Genomic DNA, 26,648 nt, shown 5'->3' on the forward strand with positions numbered 1-26,648 from the left:
CGGAAGAAAAAAAATGATCAGAAATTATCTCATAGCATCTGAATTAAGATATTTCAGCGTAAAGAGTTTCAAAGTTAAGCTAGACAAACCTGATTTATGTTCTCAAAGGGCTTACAGTTTAGAGGGAGTGACAGCAATTTAGGGATCATTTACAATACAATGTGATGCTTGCTATGGGGTCAAATAAGAGGAAAACTTAACTCCTACTAGGGAAGGAAAGGAAGACTTCTTGAAGGAAGTAGCATCAGACGTAGGAATTTAATGGTACATGTTAGCCAGGTAAAAGAACATGGCGCTGTGGCAGCTGCTAGGGAGGCTCAGAGGCAGGAGGGCATGACTTTTTCAAGGAATTACTTATGCTTCAAAAATATTAAAAGTTGAAAACAGTGAGAAATAAGGGGTCAGACAATATAGGACTTCATTCAATAACCAAAGAATTTCCATTTAATCCTGAGAGCTACAGGACTGAAGAGTTTTAAACAGGGAAGTCTCTTGATTAATTATTCATTTAGCAAAAGTGGTTAGGAAGTTTTTGCAACAGTGATCACAGTGGCCTTAACTAGTGTAGTGGCCGTGGAGATGGAGCAAAGTCAATGGAATGGAGAGAAAGTTACAATTGCTAGGACTTGGTAATTATCTCGACACAGAGAATGAGACAGAGAAAAGAGTTAAAGGAAGTTCAGGTTTCTGGCCTAGGAAACAGCATGGATAGCAATGAGATAGAAAAGATGATGAGTTATGTTTGAGGAAGACCATGAGTGATAGTCATGTCTAGAAAGTACTTAGATACGGTCTCAAACTCAGGAGAGAGATCTGGGCTCAAGATGTAGATATAAGAGTTATTAGTTGATAGAAAGTAACTTCTGAAGCTATGGGAATAGATGGTATCACCCAGGCATAGGTAAAGTGTGAAGAAAACAGCACAAAAATAGAACCTGGAAGAACACCAAGATTTTTATGCCCACCCACAGACCAGGGCAAGAGGGGCTCCTGCCCTGGGCCCCATGTTCAGAGAGCCAGGGGCCTACCTCCTTATAAAATGAGGAGCCTATGGGGCCAAGGGACATGGCTATTTAGAGCTCACCTTCCCCTCCTCCAGACAACACTATGGGAACCCAGGACCACAGAATTCCTTGCCCACAGGCTCTGAGCTTGCTTCCAGGGCCTGCATAGGTCTCTTTATAGGGTCCATCCTCTTGTATACCAAATGCACTGCTGGTATGTGCACCGCTAGGCCTGAGGAGTGGCCAAAGCACAGCCTTTTATGTGTGTTTATGTGGGTACAGTGTGCAAAGTACTTGGATGTGCAGACTGGAGCTTCCACACACGTGTGCGTGAGGACCCCTTTTAATACTAGACAGAACCAGAAGTGGGAAAAGAGGGGACTGGCCTGCAGAGCAACGGGTGGTTCTGCACATACTATCAAGTTTTGGTGTGGAATTTCAAGAAATCTGAGAATTCTATATTTGAAGCCTGTCTTCCAAGTTAGGAGGTTAAACATATTTTAACAGTTTTTCAACTTAACTTATAATATTAAAATATTTAGGTGTATGATTAGGTGCCTCATTAGTATTTTTGACCCATTTGCATAGCTGTTAAAGAGGACTGAGAAGCAATAGTCAGAGAAGCTGGAGGAAATGCAAGAAATACCAATGTCATAGAAACTGAGGAAAGAGTTTTTCAACAGAAAAGGACTACTCAATAATGATAAATGCTGTTTACGTGTTCTATAAGGTATAGCCTAAAAACTGCCTACTGGATATTGGCAATATGGAAGCCAGTGATGATCTCCACAAGAGGTGGAACATGAGGAAGAAGGTCAGGTTACATGGAATGGGGAATGAGTAGAAAGAAAGAAATGATGATAATCAAGCATAGAGAATTCTTTCAACAACTCCATCTTTGAAGAGAGGGAGAGATCAGATAGTAGCTGGAAGGAGACCTGGGTTTGAAACAGGATTTTTGTTTTCAATGATAAGAGTATATCACATTAACTGCTGATAGAAAAATGCTAACAGATGGGAGAAGTTGAAGACATAAGTGAGAAAGAGGAAAAGTAATAGTGTGAGGTATTTGAGGGGACAATAAAGGAGAACTTCAGAATAATTCATCTTAATCAGAAAAAGGATGCTTCTATTGAAATAAGGAGAAAGGAAGAACGTATCCATGTGGATGCACATAATCTTATGGATTTGGTGATAGTATACTGAAAATTGAAATCATTTTCAACCAGTGTTCCCCCCCTCCCTGGACAAATCTAGATATACGGTCATCAAGGAGTCAGATACCATGTTTAAGAAGAATAGAGAAGGTCTGAAATGGGCAGAATGGAGAGTTAGGAGAGATGACTGTTCAAGGATGGATTAAAGATGTAATACTAGATAGTATGAATGGGCCAAATGATATTTAAGACCATTTATTCATTTATATAGAGTGACATAAATTGGTAAGGCTATAGGATTTTTTTTTTTCTTAAAAGCACTAAGCACTGAGATGTAGATATGAAGAAGCCACTTGGTCTAATTCACTGGAGAGTGGGGTTTTGCCAGGAGAAGATGATAGAACAACAAGGCAAGGAGTCAAGAATATTGGCAAGAAAGGTAAAAGCAATTAACAATGAAATGTAAGCTGCACAGGAAAAGACACGGGGAGGACAACAGTGATACAAATCGTTCAGGGAGCATTTGCCTGGAGAGCTTGATGAGGTAAAAGAACAGCATTTATCTGAGGGACATGGCAAAAAGGAATTTACAATAAGTGTTGAATGCTCAAATTTTTATTTCAAAAGTCATCACAGAAATTGTTACTGAATCTGTTGCTTATTATATATTACTATTAGAATGTGGAGTCCAAATAAAGGAAAAGTACCTCAATTTCTTAATAAAAATTTAGGGTCATATTTAAAATCATATTGTGATTTTAAAACATTGTTCATACTTTTCTAAGAAATGTAATCAAATCAAACTGAGATTAGCACCTCTAAATCATAGGAAACATGACGAAAATATTCCAAAGAGCAGAACTTTATAAATTGAGAAGACAGAAGAATGATGACAATGTATTTCACATTTTCTCAATGTTTAGTTGAGATACAGGCATTTAATGGACTTCCATCAAGTAAATACAGTTTTAAAATAACTGAACCGGCAGAAAGACATAAAGAACAATAGAGAGAGAGAGGAAGGAAGAAAGGAAGTGAGGGAGGGAGGGAGGGGAGAGAAGTAAATTACCTAGAGACCAATGCAGGCCTTTGAGTATAATCCCAGGAGTCTTAAACTGACCTAGTATAAACTATTGTCCTTAGAATCCCCCTTTATCCTTCTTTCAGTGATCTATGTCATTAACCCCTCTAACTACTCTTAAAGTGATTATTTCGGTGATTTGTTAGTTCTTCAACTTTGGATTGAAAGGAAACTCTCTCAAAGTGTTTACTAAAGTAAGAGAAATTCTTTACTCTTCCTTCCCTGAAATAACCGAAGAAAAGATTTTTCCCCAGTCACCATTCAACCCATGTCAGAATGTGCCACAGTGTTCTTTGGAATATTTTTATCTCCTCTTTTTATGTCTTATATAAAGTCTAAAAGAATAGATATTTATATATGTAATAAATGATAACTCTTTATACTGAGTCTCTATTATTCATACTTTTTTTTTTAAGGTTAGATGCTTTTTGTATCCTAAACACTTTATTACTTACAGCATGCAATTAGAATAATGCTAAGTCTGAGTATATTAAAGACTAAGTTGCTCTATTTAAGAGCTTGGAAATGAAAAAGGAAAGTCTAAATATGTAATGTTTAATCTTTTCAGTTCAAAACCATTAGTCTGGATGAAAACAAAGTAGAACCTATAAATCCATACACGAAACATTTTGTATGTGAATTGTATAATATTTCTAATCTAATGTTGAATTTTGAAAAAAAAAATTATGATTAGTTCTCTTCACTCCAGACCAAATACTAAAAGATCACATAAAGAAAACAGTTAAAAACCTGATGTGAATGAAAATTTTAAAACAGAGTACTAAACTGACCAATAAAAAAAAAAAAAGAAAACCCGTTGTTGATGAGCGGATTCTGACTTATAGCGACCCTGTAGGACAGAGAATTGCCCCATAGTGTTTCCACGGCTGTAATCTTTACAGAAGCTGACTGCCGTATCTTTCTCCCGAGTAGCGTCTGGTGGGTTAGAACTGCCGACCTTTGGCTTAGCAGCTTTGGGTTAACCACTGTGATGGGCCATACCATTTCCCATAAATCTTTATAATTTCTAAAATAAATTAACTAACATTTAATATTCACATGCCATTTCAGCTTACATTTCATTTCATTGTGAGATAGTGAGTTATTACTATCAGTCCCTCCCTTTATTTCTCTTTCTTAGGCCCATACGCCTGTGTGTGTGTGTGTGTGTGTGTGTGTGTGTGTGTGTGTGTGTGTGAGTGTGAGTATGGTGCACACGGACTGGCATGGAGAGAAGAAGAATAATGGAGAAAAGAGACTGGTATTTATTTCATGAACTGAAATACATCCTATATTTTTCTAAGATGTGGGAAGATGCCTTTGCTCATTAAAATTACCTTTTAAAGAAATAAAAGCATTTTTAACGCTTACCCACAAACTTTTGTGGAGTGGAGCTTTTACGTTTTCCCATATTCCCCGTGAGCTTCTCTATGACAGCAGGTCTCTCAAAAGGCACCAGAGAAATATTGTTGTCCATAATAGGCTCTTGTTCCTTACAATCTTCCATAGGAGGTACTAAATAAAACCATACAAAAAATGCAATCTGATAATTCCTTCAACATTTTGAAAGACATATAGCTGAATTTGCCATCTGAATATGTGTCACACAAACGTTAAGCTAGTAGGCTTGAATAAAAGCAAGTAGAAAGAATACCTCTAGTGTGAAAGTATACTCTCTAATTTTATACACATACACACACACACACACACACACACACACAGGATTTGCTTTTATCCAAGTCTCTCTCAAATCAATGATATAAACTGTTGCTTCTATTGGCAGCAAATGTGTTTATCTTGTTTCTCATCTTATTCCTCTGAAAGAGTTTTTTTACATTGATTAAAATCAGTAGTACTAAGACTATACTATTCTTCAGGCTTTTGGAGTTTATTTTTCTAAAACAATTTAAGAAAGTCAACTTGTTTTGCAGGAAAGCTTAAACAGACACACAGAATAACAGCACGATATTTAACCAGATTTTTCACCTAGGTATTTTCCTGCAGCAGATTTTCAATGTGAGGAGCTGAATGAGCTGTTAGCCCTATTGCCAGTAGCTTAAATACCTGCACAAAGCAGCCTTCATGAAGGAGATCCAATTCTGAACATGTCTATGCATAGTGAACTGTGGCAGCTTTATGGGTGTAATTTATTTTAAAAAGAGCTCTTCAGCAGGATAAGAGAATCCATATCCAAATCGGCACACTGGCTCACTAAACTACTGCCCTAATTCATTTGAAATAAACTCTCCAATGCTGCTCCCTCTTTCTCCCATTTTTCTAAGTTGCTGTGGCCTACTATATTAGATATTGACATTCGTGGCATTGAAAAACAAGTTAGAAAAGTTGTGTTTGAATGGAAATGCTGGCAAAGAACATTTAAGTAAGGATAAAGTGACATCCGAGACAAGATCAGATCAGTTGATTAAAACCAGTGTTCACAGGAAAAACCGTAATTTATTATTTCTTGATTATTATTGCTTGTTCCAACTGTACTTATGCCAGTACTGTTTGGTAACCTGAGGGTTTCATATCTTAGGATTCAGCATGCAATGTAAAATGATTTACTCTGCTCCCTTCATTTGTACAGGATATCCCCACTGTGTGAAGAACAGTATATTTTTTTTTTTATAAGGGGATTCTGCTGGCTTATGCTAAAATAACATGAGAAAGCAAGAGAGCAAAGTTAAGAAAACTCAGTGCACAACGCAGGTGACCTATTTAATAACCAACACATGTTGTTGATTTTGAAGAAATAGAAAGTGGCATCAGAAAAATATTTTCCTAAACTAGACATGTTTAAAGAAATTCATCTTCGATATAAGTTTTGGTTAACCTACTGTATTCTGGTGGATGGGCAGAAAAATTTAATCTTTAGTCTGCATTTTATAAGAGGTTCTTTGGCTATGAATAAGGGATTCTGCAAATATTAGATGTAAATTTGGGGAAAAAATCTAAGATGAAATTCAGAAACAAGGAAACACTTAGGTCGTTTTCTGCACTGATATAATCTATGATATCATTAAGTGGAACAAGTAAGCTTCAGGATACTATATAGAGCATTATATACTCTTTTATAAACAAGTAAAAATTATACATATGCATATATATATATATATATACTTTAACAAAATATACAGTTAAAGTAAAACTGTGTATATAAAAAGAAAAGCAAAGGAAAGATTACCATAGAATTCAGATAAGGGAGACAGGGTAGAACGGTGACATAGTGGTGGCTGGGCACCACGTAATTAGATATAGATTACTGTCAAAACCTTAATCTTTCTCTTGGGTGGTGGATTCACAGGTACTTACTACACTATTAAAAATAACTAAATAACTAAAAAATTGCAGTCCAAAGATGAAAATATGTCATGAACCAAGATCAAAACTGAAAGAATGAAAAAAAAATTGGTGGTGTAAATTTTGCTAAAAAACTGCTAAACCGGTTAATAGGGTTTGCCCCAAAATTGAATATACTAATTAGTTTTGAAATGAATAGCCTAAAATTTGGCAGTTTTGCTTTAAGTTTCACCCTGAATTTTCATATTTGCACACATTTAACACTCAAAACGAAACCTGGGTATGGGAACTGCCCCACACCACATCCACTCAATTCATATTTGGCTCAAGTTCAATGAAGCTCATGTGAACTGAAAATATTGACTTCAGCAGAGCTCTAGTCTAACTTCTACTTTACAACAGGTCTCTACATGTCAAAAATTCATTCTGTTTTTTACCAGATCAGCAATAACAATAACAATAATAATAATAACTGACATTAATTATGTGCTAAGCACTGTTTTAAGGCTTTACATTTAATAATTCAAGTAATCCTTTCAACAAGTCCAAGAGATAGATACTACTATTATCTTCATTTTACATATGGGGAAACTAAAATGCAGGCATGTTAAATAATTTCCTTGGTGTTAACACCTAGTTAGTAGGGAATGTAGGGATTGAGCCTAGGTGGTCTGGCCCCAGAACCTGGACTCTTAATCACTCAGCTATACTTTTCTTTGTAGATGTAATTTGAATGTTGGCATTTTATAAACAAGTTTGACATATTCATAAGGTCTGCTATTGAGAAAAGATCTGATACATTTTATCAACTATGTAACTAATCTGAATTTTTGGCTTTCATGGATTTGGGTGCAACCTATCAAAACGTTTCTGGGTATATACTGCTTGAAACACCAACACGTCCTCTAGTTAATTCAATAATGCATTATAGTATAGTGAGGCATTTAGCTAGGCTAAAAATATACCAATATGCCAACTTTACTTGTTTGAGAAAGCTTCATAACCAAATATCTTCTTTGATCTCATTTCTGAAGTTAAAACCAGGATAAAAAATTATTTATACTTGTATAATATCATTATCTCTTTATATCGATAAACCATGAAAACAGAACCATAAAAGTGTTCCCAACATAGCTATTTTTCCCAAACAATGAACTGAAAATTCAAATTCCAAGAAGAAATAGTCTGAAGGACCCAGATTAGGTCACATGTCCACCCCCTGGGCAGGAGGGGGCAGGGCACCTGGACTGACAGTTCTACCATGACTGTAACAGGAGAAAGACAGTTCTCTGAAGGAAAATGGTAGTCCCGTTAACAAAGGAAGGGGAAAGGATGTTGGGCAAGCCAAAACAACAGATGTCTTCTATACTGTCACCAACATTTTCCATGTTGCTGAATCTAAAGAAAACTTGTCAGTTATCTTAGTTATCTCCCTGACCGCGTGTGACAGTTTTGATACTTGCTTTGGCTTTTGTGAAATCAGGTCTTCTATTTTCCCTCTCTGCTCTTACTCATCTTCATGGACCTTTTTCTTTTGTATGTGCGTGTCCTTGGCCTTCTGGATATCTCACTCTATACTCACCACATAACCTTATTAAAACCTATTACATTCAGTCTACTACCTTTAAAATGATGGCTCCCACACCTTTATTTCCTATCCAGATCTACTTCACAAGAGCAAGATCTATACTCAATTTCCTCCTAGACAGTTGCACTTGGCTGTTTAACAGGCACCAAAAACATAATGAGTTAAAAAATCAAGCTACCCATTTTCCTCCCCAGACTGTCTCTGGTTTTCCTAATCCCCATCTCAGTTAATGGCACTACGTACCCAGTTATTTAAGCTAGATAGATATCAATGGTATATCCTAAATTTCTTCCTGTTACTCAGTCTTCTGTCCCTCCTCCTCCCTATCACCTCTCCCCACATATACACATCGAGGTACCACAGGTTTTAGAGTCTACATCTGTAGCTGCTCTCAATTTCATAACTTTTCTGTATATTCCAGGCTACTAAGGCCACCTTGGAGCCCTGGTGGCATAGTGGTTAAGAGCTCAGGCTGTTAACCAAAAGGTCAGCAGTTCGAATCCACCAGCTAGCTGCTCCTTGGAAATCTATGGGGCAGTTCTACTCTGTCTTACGGGGTCGCTATGAGTCGAAATCAACTTGAAGGTATTATAATGGGTTTGGTTTTTTGGTTTTTAAGACCACCCTGACCATCGCAACAATCTCTTAATTAGTTTTCTTGCCTCTTCCTTTCACCCTCTACTCTATCTCCCACATTTCTAGCAATAAAATGCAAATATAATCATTTTTTTTCAGAATATAGTAAAAAGTTTTTGCTTAGCACAATAAGTAGGCCCTTCATGCTCTGCCTACAGACTATTTCTTAAATCTTATCACTTCCAATTTCTCTTCCTTCATAAACTTCACTCCAAGTATACAAAGCTACTTATAGGTCCTTAAGCCACCATGCTGTTTTAGACTTCCATTTCTTCATACATGCTATTCTCTCTTCATGAAACAACCTTTTCCACTTATTTAGCTAGTTAACTTGCCTTTCAAATTCAGTGCAAATATAACTTCCCCTGGAAATTCCTCTTGGACACCCAGTCTGATTAGATGTCCCTCCTCTATGACCCTACAATGCTGATCACATAATGCTCTAACTGTTGGTTTACTTGCCTATTTCTTCCAATAGCTGGTAAGTAACTTTCCAGCAGGGAATGCCTTTTATTTGCCTTTGTGTCTCTAGTACCTCATATGATGTCAGATAAATAGCAAATATTCAATGGATATTCACTGAATCATTTAATGAAGGAAATGATGCCAGTCAATGGAAATAAGTCAAAGAAGAAAATAGGCTTCCATACATGGGATAAAGAACTTCCCTTTCCCAAATATCAGTGTATAAACTTAAGAAGATATATCCTTGCTTCAAAGTTGGGCAACCTTTTGGTTCACACTTTCATTTTGTCCTCAGGCTAGGGCAAGGAGGGTAATTACATAATTTGGTTTTTGAAGCTGTTTGTTCAAGCTGAAAACATTTGAAAAATCAGCACAGAGCTAACTTTCAAATAATATAATCTGCCATAAAATCCAATTCAATATTAGCTTTATTTCTAAAACTACGAGCCATGAAATGCCTCTCTTTCCCTCAAAAGCCACATCAACATTTACTAAGAACTTATTCTTCTACCTCCAAAATCTCTCTTCAGTGCTTCATCCTGGTCTCTTGTCCTACCACCGCCTTTTCATATTTTCCTTGGCATTCTCACTTCTAGTCTCTCTCTCACTACCTGCTTCTCCAGGCAAGCATCTATCCTATATTTTGAACTGGTGATATTTTTCTTTAGAAGACACAAATTATTATCCTAGTGGCTCCCCATCAGTTACACACTGAAATTCAAGCACTGGGTTGGCATGGAAGGCTCTCCCTTTGTATCACAATCTACTATTTCAGTCTCATTTCCTACCATTTCTTTAACTCCAACTATGCTCAATGTTCAGGAAGTTGTTAATGTTCTTTCATACCTCAAAGCCTTTGCTGATGGCAACTTCTCTACTCGGAATGCACATTCTCTGTGTCCTGTCCCCATATAGGCAACATTTACTCATCCCTCATGCTCAGTTCAAACACTAAGAAGGATCTAAGAAGCTATTTTTTACTTCTTCAGACATAGGTAGATCACTTCTACATCCTTGATCTTGGAGAATTGTATACGTGCCTTTATTAGGGTTTTTGCTTCATTTTATTTCTCTTTTTAAAAAATGTATGTATTTCCTACAAGAAAATAACATAAATTTATAAAAGAAATTGTATCTATTTATCTTTATATCCCACAACATTCCACAGAACCTGGCACATAGTAAGTTGACAAAAAAAAAAAAAAAAAAAAAAAGCTTCCTGAATGAAGTGAAAGAATGCCTCTTTTACTTTAGATATTTCTTCACTAAAAGAGCCAACATGGCAAATAATATGTTTTAAGAAAGAGAGGCTAGGATATATAACTATGCCAGATACTGGAAAAAAAAGAACGGTAATTAGTTTCAAGGAGATAAGGGCAACCAGAAATGGCAACCCCCATATCTACCACTAAAAAAAAGAGGGGGAAAGAAAAAAAAGGCAAGATGTAGCAGGATAGGAAGAAAGGGAAGGCGATAAATTTGAATTTCATTGTGGCTCAGTTTAGAAGGAGATACACACCAACTTATTGAGACAAGGTTAATGATGAACTCCATTAGCATTTTAACCATACTTTTCTCTTTTATGGCAGTTATCAATTCCTACCTCATACAGGCAATTTCCCATTAATCATGTTAACAAATAGAAAAAGAAATTAAGAATAATTTCCAAGTATTACTGTAACATATCTAGAAAAAGTACAGTGTGAAATGGCACTAATATGAATTTATGTAGTTAAAAGTATGTCCAATATTTAAGAATATATTTTTGGGTCTACAAATGATATCAAAACCTGCCCTAACTCCCCCATTCCTTGGCATTGCCCTCTGCTGTACCAGGTACCCCAGTCTCTTTCCTCACTTCTCCCCACTCTGTACCAACTTCAGGGCCACTCATGCCATCAAAGGCTAAGCAACGTGGGAAATGGGGAATTGGAAATTGATGCTGAAGCCCTAGCTGTTTAGAAGACATGTCTTTTTCCCTTCCTCCCCTACCCCCAATATACATCCTTTAATTTTTTTTTTTTGTTTGCACTTATTCTCTAATTGGTTAATCTGTCATTAAACAGTTAAATGTTAATTATGATCATTTACATATATCTTATGTCCCCTGTAACACTATAAATACTTTCAGGAGACACTCTATTTCTTATTCATGTATGTATGTACCAGAGTTCCATAATCAACTGTGAATGGAAAAATGAATTCATCAGTGGCTTTGCACATATATAATCCTATCAAATGGGAAAGAGTACAAGGAAAAACTAGCAGTGGTGCCACAAGGTGTATCTGGAAAGCTCTGGCATGCCTCCAAGCCTTCATCAGCTCTCTGCCTCAAACTAACCCTAAAACCAAAAATTTAAACCAAAACAGTAGCATGATAGGCAATGAAACCCATGACAAGTTCCTTAGACCTGCTACGGAAATGATATGTAGGACTTATTTTTGACGAAAATATTTTGTTTTAATATACCATCTCTTTGCAACTTTATGCTAGCCAAATTCTAATTCTCCTATAGTAAAAGGATTAAAAAAAAGTCCTCTGTAAACCTCGGAAAATCTTTTGTGAATATAACTAGCAGTTCAAAGGTTTCTAAATAAGTGCAAGAGAAATAAAGGAAGCCAAATAATTTGCAGGGCCAGAATTTCTCTAATGCCTATATTAATTCTGATAAGAAACATAACTTTTGAAGATAATGGTGATGGAGTAATTTGGAAAAGGATAGTGAGAACAGCAGCACAACTGGAAGAATATAATCGATGTCACTGAATTGTACATGTAGAAACTTTTGAAATCATGCAAATTTGGCTGTGTATATTTTCACCAAAAAAAAAAAAAGGTCCTCCAAGGTCGAAAAGGGAAGAGTGTTGACATGTCGTGGGGGTGTTAACCAATGTCATAAAACAATATGTGTACTGACTGTTTAATGAAAAACTATTCATTCTGTAAACCTTCATCTAAAGTACAATAAAAAAAAAATTAAAAAAAAAAAAAAGAAACAACTTTGTAGGGGATAGTAAATTCATTGTTTCTTAATACTTAATGCCCTTAAACAAAATAGTAAAAAAACCATTTATTGGGCACTTACTGCACACGCAGTCATGTTTAATTCTCACAGGAAGCCTATGATTAACACAGTCAGACACACTAGGTCACATAGCCAAGCCAGGTTTGTTAGACTCTAAGATCACCATTTTAACCTCTATGCTCTGCATCCTATGCTACCCTCATAAGTCCAGGTAATGCATGCTTACAATACCAATTTACTTGTAACACATAGATTTTCAAAAATGTTAGTTAATAATGTTAACAATATAGAAATAAATGGACTCAATTTAAACAAACTGGAATTCAATTTGATCATTAAAATTATATAAACTGTCCTCAATACAAGGGCATGTTTCCACTATTTAGGATAACAAAATAAATACTTAATTTTTTAAAAAATCCCAATTCAACAACAAATAATCACCAGCTGCCCAATAAACACAGTTCCCCAGTATGTACTATTTTTTTTTTTTAAATAAAAACCTAAACAAACAAATAACCAAAAAAAAAAAAAAAAAAAAAAAAACTCACAAATAATCCTTGAGCTGGCTATGTCTATAAATCACTGAATAGATATAAATTTAAAAGCAACTATCACAATCCCCAAATATACTATTTAATATTGGCCAAACCCTTTTTATCTTGACTGAGAAAATCTGTAAATGTACCAATGTTAACGTTTTTGTGTGTATTGTTTGAATAATAAAATCAGTCAATATAAAAACACAATTAATAGGACAAGACAGACTCCCTAAATCTAATGAATCAAATACATTACATTTCCTGCATAAGGCTGATCTACAAAAATTAATTTTTGAAGAATAGAGAATTATGAATTGATAAATCCTAGGGCCTGCCTTCCTACCTGCCACTGTGTACGGTTGCAATTAGGATGTTTTGCTTAGGTTTGATTTTTGTGGAGGGAAATGGGGTTGATGCATAATTTTAGTCTAGGTTGTTTCCCATGCTTGTACAAAGCAAAATCAGTAATTCACAGATAAATCCAAGAGAGATTAGAGAAATTTTAAAACTATATCACTGATCACTTAACCAAAGAGAGATGAAAAAGTATGTAAATAATCAGTTCATTCTTTCAGGAAACCTATAGACTTATGTGGAACTATCTTCAACAGTTTGGTGCAGCTAATGAAAGAGAACATAGTACCTCCAGTTGTTGTATGCAAGGTTGGCTACCATGTCTTATGCTAATATCAAATATAAGTTATCAGAAATAATTCTGGAGTATCACAAGAACTCAATATAGCTTGTCTGCAAAGTATCCCAAAGTTCAATTCATTAAAAATGCATACGAAGATAATCCCATACAAAGTTAATGTGATCTAAAACTGTTTTAAATGGAATAAGATTTTATTTTCATTTTTGAAAAGTGGAAGGAACTATTTAATCCATAAAACATCATAAAAGCAGGGTAGGGCTGAACAAAAATGGTGAATGCCATTTCTACCTACCATGGTGACTCATGACCTGCCCAGCAGCCTCCATGCTGACATTCTGGAGATAGTTGTGGCAGCGTTCCTTGTGCTCCTCCAGTGAACTGCGCTGCTTGTAGCTTCGTCCACAGTAGTTGCACTTGTGAGGTTTACCCACTGTGAGGAGAACTCAACGTTAGTATGCTGTTAGCTTCATTCTAAGCATAATTAACAGCCAACACTCGACATTTTGGAGAGAGTATTTATATGCTTTTTAGACTTAGAACTCTTCCTCCTTCACATTCTGATTTAGGCAAGAAAAGATAATAAATTTCTACCAGGACTAAAAGACAGCAAGAAGATAGGCAGATCATACCTCTGGAGATAGAGGAAATACTGAATCAAATTCATGCTCTGTATCCCAGACCATGAGGGTATGATGATCGATCTTCAAATTATCTGACTCGTAACACTAACATTTACTCTTATACCATTTATCTCTCAGCTTTGACTCATTGAAAAGACAAATTAGGAGTGTCCTAGATACAAGATGAGAATGATTTCTTTTTGCAGGGGGTGGGGTGAGGGTAAGGGCAGGGAATTTTACTGAAGAAAACCAAAATGCAACAACTTGAAAGGTCATTGTTTAATAAAAAGAGATTATTCATGGATACCAAGAACACTAAAAAGAATCTAAGTAATGAGAAAAAGTACAGATAAACGTAGAGAGTTTCTTTTTTCTTTCCGCCTTGGTAATAACTATTCACACATGCAAAACTTTGTGGCAGATTTAAGTGTATTCTCCATCATCAGCACTGCTCTTATAAATACCAAGAATTAACCTACTTGGTGTTTTGAGTCAGGATTATTAACAATAACTACCTAAGCCCAAACATAATTAGCTACACAATGATGGTAATATTTTCCAACACATCTCACATTCAGGGAATGAACTATTCCCTAACAGCTAGAGAGCCATTATCTCAGTACATCTGGCAAAATACTATGATGCTCACATAACAAACTTTAAAAAACTGGTTAAAGAGGAAAAAAAATCACCTCTATGGAAAGCAGCATGTTTTAATGTATGACTACACATATGACTATCACAGAGCACTTTGACTCTTGGTTTTGAATGGATACAGAACAACACGAAGTGCCAGGTGGTCTGTGACAAAACCTCAGTAGTAAAGCACAGAATCAGGCCAAAGTCTCTCACCTGACTCCCATAGCAATCATTCAGTTTTGTTCAGCGAACAGACAACTCTTTTTCACGGCCAGAGACAGCATCCCTAACTCCAGTCACCTTACAAACCCGTGCCATGTCACTGGTCACAGAAGGAACTGAAACAGTATAACAAGGCAAAGTATTCACAGCTGCCTAAAAGTTTCACCGCACTGATGTAAAAAAACAAAACAAAACAAAAAAACCTTTTCGGTTTTGAGGCTCCATTTGCAGTACACATAAACTAAAATTAGTTATTTCATAATCATAATATTTTGTAAACATCTTAAAAAACAAAAGGCATTTAGGGCATGGTTGGTCATTTTTTTAAAATACTAGACAAAGTAACTTTTTTCTGTTTTTCAGAAACTAGAATTTCTGGGAAGTAGAAACCAGGTAGCTATGTGTAGTGTTTATATCACTATGTGAGAGCATAAAAAAGCACAAGAAAATATTTTTAAGTCAAAAACACTGAGTGTAAATAATATAAATATATTTACACGTAAGTGCTATCTAAGACATGGGCCTATGTTATTACCATAAGTCTTTGTTGTTAGCTATTGCCATTACTGAATTTTGGGTTATTTCTCTAGAAACAGTGATGAATTCTGACTGAAAAAGTCAATTAGCTAATTAATATTCACTAAGCACTTAACTGTAGTTAATAGCCCACTGTAAAATAGTTCAGTCATCTCCCCATCTTCCCGTGTTAGTCCTGTCGCATTGTGTTGTACAATATACCCTTGCTTTACTGTGAACATATCCTCTGATACTTTCTTCCTTATATATCTATAAGCCATCTCTATACCGTCCCAACTTAATGGAAACATGGTTTCCTTCAGCTCCCCTTGGCTCACAAACCTCTATAAACTCTCTGCTCACCTGATGAAGAGAAAAAGACTATACTTTTTACTGCTTTCAACTCATTATCTTATTGGTCTATACCATCTGCTTTACTTTAGATCTTCTCATTTTGTCATCTATTTATTTTAAAACATCATTGCTTCCTCTGTATCCGATCCTTGTTCTCGATGAGTTCAACCAGAATTTCAAGAATTGTTCTAAAAGTCAAATCTCAATTTTCCCAAACCTTCATCTCCATCCTACCCCAGCAATCCACATACTGGGTGACATGTTGGACTTTGACATCTCTCATAACTATTATATCTCCAAGGAAGTCCCTCCACCTTATTCTCCTACCTCTCTCATTTGTTCAATACCTATTTATTAAAAGCTTACTATGTACCAGTGCTACGATGAGGCTGGAACGTAAAGTGAAAATGAAATTCTAAAGGTCCCTTTACTCATGCAACTGACAGTCTGATGAGGAAGACAGAAATTTAACAAACATGCAAGCAATATATTAAAATTGTGTCAAGTTCTACAAAGCAAAAGCATAGTCTGCTAATATAATGTGGAGAATCTAATTTAGTTTGAGGAGGTTGGACAGGAAGGTCTGTCTGAGGTAGAAACATTCAGGATGGTAACTGAAGAAGGAGAAGATAGCCAGACTCTAAATTTCTTCTGAAACAAAAAACCAAACCCGTTGCCATCAAGACAATTTTGACTCATAACGACCCTACAGGACAGAGTAAAACTGCCTCATAGGGTTTCCAAGGAGTGGCTGGTGGATTTGAACTGCTGACCTGGCTCTTAACCACTATACCACCAGGGTCCCTAATTTCTACTGAATAAAGTCTAAATCTCTTAACCTGGCATTCAGCACCCTATACAATCTAGCCTGAAAGCATACATCCCATCTTCTACCCAAGGCTCTGGCCAAAATATCTTGCGCTTTTATACTTCTGAGCCTTGGTTCCTTCTGGAATGTCTTCACACAATTTATCCCTTTTGAAATCCTACTCATCTTTCCACTCCCAATCTCCCTAACTCAGTTCAACCAAAAGCAAACTTCCCAACTGAAGTTTGATTGGCATAACCCTGACTGTATTGGCACTCATGCTTAGGATACTTATTACATTCTATCTGGTATTATTTGTGGTTATTATGCATTCATTTTACTTCCTATATTAGATTGTGACCTCCTGGATAAATTGGAACAATGTGCAATTTCTCTTTTTTATTCCCAAAGAGTTCAGTATGGTGCCTTGTTCACAGAAAGAACTAATATCTGTAGTTTTCCTGAATGACATAATTTCCAGATCCTTTTAATATTTTTTCTCATAGGTTAAATAATGTTTTTATCTAATCACAAAAACAATACATCCATATAAAAATTTCAAAAAAAGATTCACCAATAAATCAGTCATAATAATATATTCAGAGATAAGTCTCTTTTTAACGTTTCTGTATCATCCTCTTGTATTTTTCATATCTTTGTAAAGCTGGGTTTGAGTGGTTGCTGTGATACACAGCAAGCACTGCGTGAAGATCAGTGAGGAACAGGAAATAAAGGTGAAGGTATTCAACCTCATTCCAAGGTTTGGGAAGTTGTGCAGTGCCCAACAAGGTGTACACTCCCATTAGTAAATACTGTAGCTGTTTAAGAATGAAATAAGAATATTATTCTGCTTTCAATGTATGTGTATTATTTTTTCCAATGGCTATTGTTAGGACAGAAATATTTATTAAGTTTTACTAAGTTGTTTGAACCTAATTCCTAAAATACATGAAATTGTTAGGTATTTCTTTTTAGGCTAAAGACATTGAAAAAAAAATTAGAACACTAAGGGCAACATGAAGCAAGAAAGTTTGGGAACCTCTATTCTTGACAATACAATTCGTATTTCTCTTAAAGTTGCAATAGTGATAAACATTAAACAAAAAATATTTATTAGCCCTTCGTATGCCATCCTTTCAAATGCTCTATTAAATACATTTGCCTACTTATCAATTATGATCTGATTGCTATTTCTCAACAATTTACTCAATTTCTGTATATATTAATGCTAATAACCTTTTCACTTATTTCTTTTAAGTATTTAAATTATTATTTTAATGTTTAAAGGTTTTTAATTTTCATGTGGGCAAATCTTTTGATGTTTTTTCCCCTTTGTGATTTACTAGAGAAATATCTACATCTATTTTTGTGTCTTCAGAAAAAAGTTTTCTAAAATCTTGAGAAGTCTTAATGGCTCTAAAATTTTTCTGATAACATGTTTAGGTTGGAAGAGAATATTTTCAAAAGGAAACAGATTCCCACTTGAAACGTGAGCTATTTTTCAAAGAGAACTTTTGTTATACCAAACAGATATAATTATGTATCTGTCAAAAATTATTACAGTAAAATAATTTTTATCTCACTAGGCAGAGTTTACCAATGGTGGTGGGGAGAGAATATTAATATTCAAACAAGTCTGTGTAACAGTATATTTAACGTGGATTTCTTAGAGGTTCACAAGGCACATGAGCATATCAAAGGTTCTTTTTGGTCTTTACATAACAAAACAAGCAAACAAAACCTGTTTAACCCCATGTCTCCGCAAATTATTTTCAATATAGAAATATTTTTCCATTTTAACAACTAGGGATTTCCCAAGTAAATATTTTTTCTATGGACAAACTCTGAGAAACACTGTACTATGATAATATAATAGACACTTATGGCATTAATGCACTTTACTGTTATTTTATAGAATTTGCCAGGTGTTGAGCAAGGATATGTAATTCCTTTAGCATTCATTTAACAAGTATTTATTGAGCATTTAGAATATTCCAAGTACTGTGTTCTAGGTGCTGTGGATATAGCAGTGAACCAGACAGACAGTATTCCTGCTTTCACAGAGCTTGCATTCCATAACCATTCAAATATTTCCATTTGTTTTATAATATAAAAACATTAATTTTTAAATTAAATAACAAAATTTAGAGGAAGGACAAAAACACCAGGAAAAAACAGTACATAAAAGTGTATTTAAATAAAAAATATCAAACTCATTAGAAAGCAAAAACAAAAACTGTTGTTTTTGTTAGGTGCTGTTGAATGAGTTCAGACTCACAGTGCCCCTATGTACAACAGAACAAAACACTGCCCAGTCCTGCGTCATCCTCGCAATCCTTGTTATGTTTGAGCCCACTGTTGAAGCCACTGTGTCAATCTATCTTGTTGAGGGTCTTCCTCTTTTTCGCTGACCCTCTACTTACCAATCATGATGTCCTTCTCCAGGGATTGGTCCCTCCTGATAACGTGTCCAAAGTATGTGAGACGAAGTCTCGCCATCCTTGCTTCCAAAGAGCATTCTGGCTGTGCTTTTTCCAAGACAGACTTGTTTGTTCTTCTAGTAGTCTATGATAGATTCAATATGCTTTGCCAACACCATAATTCAAAGTCATTTGTTCTTAGGTCCTTCTTATTCACAGTTCAGCTTTCACTTTCACATGAGGTGACTGAAAATATCATGGCTTGGATCAGGCGCACCTTAGTCCTCAAAATGACATCTTTGATTTAAAAACTTTAAGGAGGTCTTTTGCAGCAGATTTACCCAATGCAATATGTCGTTTGATTTCTTGATTGCTGTTTCCATGGGCGTTGATTGTGGATCCAATTAAAATGAAATCCTTGACAACTTCAATGTTTTCTCCATTTATCATGATGGTGCTTATTGGTCCAGTTGTGAAGATTTTTGTTTTCCTTATGTTGAGGTGCAATCTACACTGAAGGCTGTAGTCTCTGATCTTCATCAGTAAGTACTTCAAGCCCTCTTTGCTTTCAGCAAGCAAGGTGTGCCATCTGCATATCATAGGTTGTTAATGAGTCTTCCACTGATCCTGATGCTGCGTTCTTCTTTCATATACATAGTACAGCTTCTCGGATTATTTGCTCAGCCTACAGATTGAGTAAGTATGGTGAAAGAACACAACCCTGACACACACCTTTCCTGATTTTAAACCACACAGTATCCCTTTGTTTTGTTCGAACAACTACCTCTTAGTTCATGTACAGGTTCTGCATGAGCACAATCAGCTGCGCTGGATTTCCATTCTTCACAATGTTATCCACAGTTTGCTATGATCCACACAATGGAATGCCTTTGCATAGTCAATAAAACACAGGTAAACATCTTTCTGGTATTCTCTGCTTTCAGCTAAGATCCATCTGACATCAGCAATGATAACCCTTGTTTCACATCCTCTTCTGAATCTTGCTTGAATTTCTGGCAGTTCTCTATCTATGTACTGCTACAATCATTTTTGAATTATCTTCAGTAGAATTTTAACTTGTGTGTGATATTAATGATATTGTTCGATAATTTCCGCATTTTAGTTGGATCACCTTTCTTTGGAATAGGGACAAATCTGGATCTCTTGCAGTCCGTGGGACAGGAAGCTGTCTTCCAAATTTCTTGGTATAGACGAGTGAGCACTTCCAGTGCTCCATCTGTTTGCTGAAACATCTCAGTTGGTATTCTGACAATTCCTGGAGCCTTATTTTTCGCCAATGTATTCAGTGCAGCTTGGTGTTCTTCCTTCTTGATCATATGCTACCTTGTGAGACGGCTGAACCATAGAACCTTAAATATTGCAACTCGAGGCTTGAATTTTTTTTTCAGGCCTTTCAGCTTGAGAAATGCTGAGTGTTCTTTCCTTTCCTTTCCTTCTAACTCTAGTTCTTTGTACATTTCATTACAGCAACTTTCAGAGTCTCTGATGACATCCATTTTGGTCTTTTCTTTCCTTCCTGTCATTTTAATGGCATCTTGCTTTCTTCTTGTATGATGTCCTTGATGTCATCCACAACTCGTCTGGTCTTTGGTCATTAGTGTTCAATGCATCAAATTTATTCTTGAGATGGTCTCCAAATTCAGGTGGCATATACTTAAGATCATAAGTACTTTGGCTCTTGTGAACTTGTTTTAATCTTCTTCAGCTGCAACTTGAATTTGCATATGAGCAATTAATGGTCTGTTCTGTAGTTGGCTCCTGGCTTTGTTCTGACTGATGATACTGAGCTTCTTCATCCTCTCTGTTCACAGATGAGGTCAATTTGATTCCTGTGTATTCTATCCGGTGAGGTCTACCTGTACAGTTGTTGTTTATGTTATTGTAAAAAGGTATTTTCAATGAATAAGCATTGGTCTTGCAAAATTGTATCCTGTGATCTATCACCAAGGCCATATTTTTTAACCAATCCTTCTTCTTTGTTTCCAATTTTCACTTTCTAATCACCAGTAATTATCAATGCATCTTGATTGCATGTTGATCAATTTCAGACTGAAGAAGTTGGCAAACATTTTCAATTTCTTCATCATTGGCATTAGTGGTTGCGGCGTAAATTTGAATAATAGTCATCTTAACTGGTATTCCTTATAGTCGGATGGATATTATCCTATCATTGACAGCGTTGTACTTCAGGATAGATGCTGAAGTGTTCTTTTTGATGAGGAAAGCGACACAATTCGTCTTCGATTTATCATTCCTGGCATAGTAGACCACATGATTGAATGATTCAAAATAGCCAATACCAGTCCATTTCAGCTCACTAATGCCTAGGATATTGATCTTTATGCATTCCATTTCCTTTTTGAAGACTAGTTTTCCTAGATTCATACTTCGTACATTCCACTTTCCAATTATTAATGGATGTGTTGCAGCTGTTTCTTCTCACTTTGAGTTGTGCCACATCAGCAAATGAAGGTCCTGATAGCTTTACTCCATTTACACCATTAAGGTGGACTCTACTTTGAGGAGGCAGCTCTTCCCTTGTTGTATTTGAAGTGCCTTCCAACCTGGTATTATATCAGACGATGTTCCACTCTATTCATAAGGTTTTCACTGGCCAATTTTTTTAAAAAGTAGATCACCAGGCCCTTCTTCTTAGTTTGTCTTAGTTTGGAAGTTCCGCTGAAACCTGTCCACCATGGATGGTCCTGCTGGTATTTGAAATACCAGTGGTATAGCTTCCACCATCACAGCAACATGGAAGCCACTGCAATATGGCAAACTGACAGACAAGTTGTGGATAAAAATAATAAATAGGCACAACTAAAAATGAGAAAAAATCTTATGTACAATTATTCTCCTATGAGTATGAATTGTTGTCATCTACTATTCCATCACATTGAGTCACAGGTTTTCACCCAATTTCTTGAGCTGAAAACCTGAAATAAGGTTCTAAAATAAAAAATGGAATTAAACAAAATATATGCCTTTAAAATATATTTTATAAGTATAAAAATTTTATTGTGTTTTAGGTGAAAGTTCACAGCACAAATTTTCATTCAAAAATTTTATACACAAATTGTTTTGTGATACTTAGTTGCAATCCCTGCAGTGTGTCAGCACTCTCCTCCTTTCTCTTTCCACCTTGGGTTCTTAGCGTCCATTAGTCCAGTTCTCGTGTCCCTTCCTGCCTTTTGGGCTTTGCTTTTGGGCAGGTGTTGCCCATTTGGTCTCGTATACTTGATTGAATTAAGAAGCACGTTCCTCACATGTGTTATTGTTTGTTTTATAGGCCTCTCTAATCTTTGGCTGAAAGGTGGAGTTCGAGAGTGGCTTCGGTTCTGAGTTAGCAGGCTGTCTGGGGGCCACGGTCTTTTGGGTTCCTCTAGTCACCGTCAGACCAGTTAAGTCTGATCTTTTTTTTGTGAATTTGTATTTTGTTCTACATTTTTCTCCCACTCTGCCCAGAATCCTCTATTGTGATACCTGTCAGAGCAGTCAGTGGTGGTAGCCAGGCACCATTGAGATTTTCTGGTCTCAGGCTGCTGGAGACTGTGGTAATTGTGGTCCATTAGTCCTTTGGACTAATCTTTCTCGTGTCTTTCGTTTTCTTCATTCTCCTTTGCTCCAAACGTGATGGGACCAATAGATGTATCTTAGATGGCTGCTTGCAAGCTTTTAGGACCCCAGATGCTACTCACCAAGTAGGATGTAGAACATTTTCTTTACGAACTGTGTTATGGCAATTGACATAGATGTTCCCCAAGACCATAGTCCCCAGCCCTCAGCCCCAGTAACTCAGTTCCTCAAGTTGTCTGCATGTGTCTAGGAAGCTGCTATGACTTTGCCTTGGTCAAGTTGTGCTGACTTCCCCTATAACGAAGTTAAGACTTATCTACTATCTAGTTAGTGATATCCCCTTACCACCCCTCCCCTCTCTCATAACCATCAAAGATTGTATTTTTCTGTGTGTAAACCTTTTCTTGGGTTTTTATAACAGTGGTCTCATACAATACTTGTCCTTGTGTGATTGACTTATTTCACTCAGCATAATGCCCTCCAGATTCATCCATGTTATGAGATGTTTCACCTATTCATCATTTTTCTTTATTGTTGTGTAGTATTGCACTACACGTAGGTACCATAATTTGTTATCCATTCATTGTTGATGGGCACTTAGGTTGTTTCCATCTTTTTGCTATTGTGAATAATGCTGCAATGAACATGGGTGTGCGTATGTCTATTCATCTGATGGCTCTTATTTCTCTGCTATATATTCCTAGGAACTGGATTGCTGGATTATATGCTATTTCTATTTCTAGCTTTTTAAGGAGGCAACCTTATTGTTTTCCATAGTGGTTGTTACCATTTTACTTTCCCACCAGCAGTGCATAAGAGTTCCATTCTGCCCGCAACCTCTTCAACATTCGTTATTTTTTGCTTTTTTAATTAGTGCCAGTAATGTTGGGGTAAGATGGTATCTCATTGCAGTTTTGATTTGCATTTCTCTAACGGCTAATGATCACAAGCTTTTCCTCATGTGCCTGAATGTCTTGTTTGGTGAAATGTCTGTTCAATCCTTTGCCCATTTTTTAATTGGGTGATTTGCCTTTTTGTTGTTATGGTGTTGAAGTATTCTATAGATTTGAAACTAGATCCTTGTCGGATATGTTGTAGCCAAATTTTTTCCCCCAGTCTTTAGGTTCTCTTTTTACTCTTTTGGTGAAGTTTTTGATGAGCATCAGTGTTTAATTTTTAGGGGCTCCCAGTAATCTAGTTTATCTTCTGGTGTTTGTGTACTGTTAGTTATGGTTTGTATTCTATTTATTCCATATATTAGGGCCCCTAGTATTGTTCCTATTTTTTCTTCCATGATCTGCATCATTTTAGGTTTTATATTTAGGTCTTTGATCCATTTTGAGTTAGTTTTTGTGTATAGTGTGAGGTATGGGTCCTGTTTCTTTCTTTCTTTCTTTTTTTTTTAAACAGATGAACATCCAATTTTGCCTCCATCATTTGTTAAAAAGATCGTCTTTTCCACATTTAATGAACTTTGGTCCTTTGGCAAAGATCAGGTACCAAAGGTGGATGTATTTACATCTGGGTTCTGGATTCTGTTTCTTTGGTCTATGTGCCTGTTGTTGTACTAGTACCAGGTTGTTTTGACTACTGTGTCTATATGGTAGTTTCTCAGATCAGGTAGTGTGATGTCTCTTACTTTGTTCTTTTTCTTCAATAATGCTTTGCTTATCTAAGTCCCCTTTCCTTTCCATATGAAGTTAATTACTTTTTCCATCTCGTTAAAGAATGCTGTTAGTATTTGGACTGAGACAGCATTATATCTGTAGCTTGCTTTAGGTAGAATTGGCATTTTCACAATGTTGAGCCCTCTTATCCATGAGGATGGTATGCTTCTCCATTTATGTAGGTCTCCTTTGGTTTCTTGCAATAGTGTTTCGTAGTTTTCTTTGTATAGGTGTTTTATATCCCTGGTTAGACTTATTCCTATGTATTTTATCTTTTTTAGGGACTATTATAAATAGTACTGTTTTCCTGATTTCCTTTTTGAAGTTCTCTTTGTTGGTGTATAGGAATCCAACTGATTTTTGTATGTTGGTCTTGTTTCCTGCTACTCTGCTGAATCTTTCTATCAATTTCAGTAGTTTTTCATGTGGAATCTTTGGGGTTCTCTGTGTACAGGATCATATCATCTGTGAATAGGGATAGTTGTACATCTTCTTTTCCAATTTGGGTGCCGTTTATTTCTTTTTCTTGCCTTACTGCTCTAGCTAGAACTTTTAGCACAATGTTAAATAGGAGTGGTGATAAAGGGCATCCTTGTCTTGTTCCTGTTCTCAGAGAGCATGCTTTCAGCCTCTCTCCATTAAGAATGATGTTGGCTGTTGGTTTTGTATAGATGACCTATATTATGCTGAGGAATTTCCTTTCTATTCTTATTTTATTGAGAGTTTTTATCAGCAATGTGTGCTGGACTTTACCAAATGCCTTTCTGAGTCAATTCAGATGACCATGTGATTCTCTCTTTTTGTTCTACTTATTTGGTGGATTACACTGATTGATTTTCTAATGCTGAACCATCCTTACATACCTGGTATGAATCCCACTTGGTCATGGTGTATTATTTTTTTGATTCGATGCTGAATTCGATTGGCTAGAATTTTGGTGAGAATTTTTGCATCTATATGCATGAGAGATACTGGTCTGTTATCTTCTTTTTCTTTTTGGTGTCTTTGCCTGGCTTTGGTATCAGGGTTTTATGCTGGCTTCAGAGAATGAATTCAAGAGTATTCCTTCCTTTTCTATGCTCTGAAATAGTTTGAGTAGGCCTTAAAATATTTTGACAGTGTAACAATTAGGCTTTTCAGTATCTTCTTTATCAAATAAAATGATATAGTTATTGCTTATTTTCATATTTGCTTATAAAATACTTTCTTAAGCAATGAACAGAAACAGATGCTTAAAACTCACAGAATATTTGCAGCTGTGTTAATAACATATATATGTCAATCACGTATTCATACCACAGATATTTACTATGTGCCTGGAGCTCTGGTGGTACAGTAGATAAGCGTTTGGCTGCTAACCAAAAGGTTAGTGGTTCAAATCACCAGCCGCTCCTTGGAAACCCTATAGGGCAGTTCTACTGTGTCCTATAGGGCCGCCATGAGTCAGAATCAACTCAATGGAAACTGGTTTAGTTTTTTTGGTTTTATATACAATCATAATAATAAACATAATATTCATAAACCATTGAATATAAATAGCTCTTTAAAACCCACTGTGGTCAAGTCCAACTAATGATGACCCCGTGTGTTACAGAGTAAAATTGTTCCATAGAGTTTTCTTGGCTATAATCTTTAAGGAAGCAGATCACCAGGACTTTCTTCTATTGCACTGCTGGGTAGGTTCAAATCACTAACCTTTAGGTGAATAGTCCAAACAAAACATTTGCACCAACAGGGACCATCTAGGCATACAGAATAAATAAATGAATAATCCATCCCTATAATCTGTTTTTGATATGATTTGTATTCTTCCTTCAAGGTATTTTTCTTCATCTGATTTGTCAACATTATAATAATTTAGCCTGTAAGTAAGTAAGAAATTTGGATAGCAAAGAGGTCCAAAAGTAATCATTTTGGAAGGAGATGAATTAATGAATGCAGTATTCACATAGAGTCAAGCATATGTATGTGTAAATCCATAATATGATTTCATATTTTGATTTTAAATTCTAGCCCTAACTAGCTGTGTGTGAACCCTGGTTTAAGTTAAATATGGGAATAATTGTACCTAACTGATAGCATTTTTATGAGAAATTTTAAAAAATGCATATGAAGAACATAACTAGGTACTTGTTAGGTGTCATCGAGTCAGTTCTGACTCATAGCGACCCTATGTACAGCAGAATGAAACACTGCCCAGTCCTGTGCCATCCTCACAATCGTTGCTATGTTTGAGCCAATTGTAGCAGCCACTGTGTCAGTCCACCTCATTGAGGGTCTTCCTCTTTTTTGCTAACCCTCTACCTTACCAAACATGATATCATTCTCCAGGGACTGGTCCCGCCTGATAA

General features: G+C 36.0%; 1 protein-coding gene across 22 annotated transcripts in view; it reads right to left on the bottom strand.

Annotated features, from left to right (window-relative positions):
* The window catches only part of IKZF2 (IKAROS family zinc finger 2), a 180,313-nt gene that overhangs the window by 5,491 nt on the left and 148,174 nt on the right, over positions 1 to 26,648 (bottom strand). For all 22 annotated transcript variants that reach the window (XM_023731257.1, XM_023731254.1, XM_023731250.1 and 19 more), the window contains 2 exons: positions 13,747 to 13,884; positions 4,614 to 4,757 (listed from right to left, as the gene is read on the bottom strand). In XM_023731257.1, the coding sequence (XP_023587025.1) occupies positions 4,614 to 4,757; positions 13,747 to 13,884 (282 nt within the window). The remainder of the gene's footprint in view (positions 1 to 4,613; positions 4,758 to 13,746; positions 13,885 to 26,648) is intronic.

Source organism: Trichechus manatus, unplaced genomic scaffold (assembly GCF_000243295.1).
Source record: "Trichechus manatus latirostris isolate Lorelei unplaced genomic scaffold, TriManLat1.0 scaffold00041, whole genome shotgun sequence".
Lineage (NCBI taxonomy): Eukaryota > Metazoa > Chordata > Mammalia > Sirenia > Trichechidae > Trichechus > Trichechus manatus.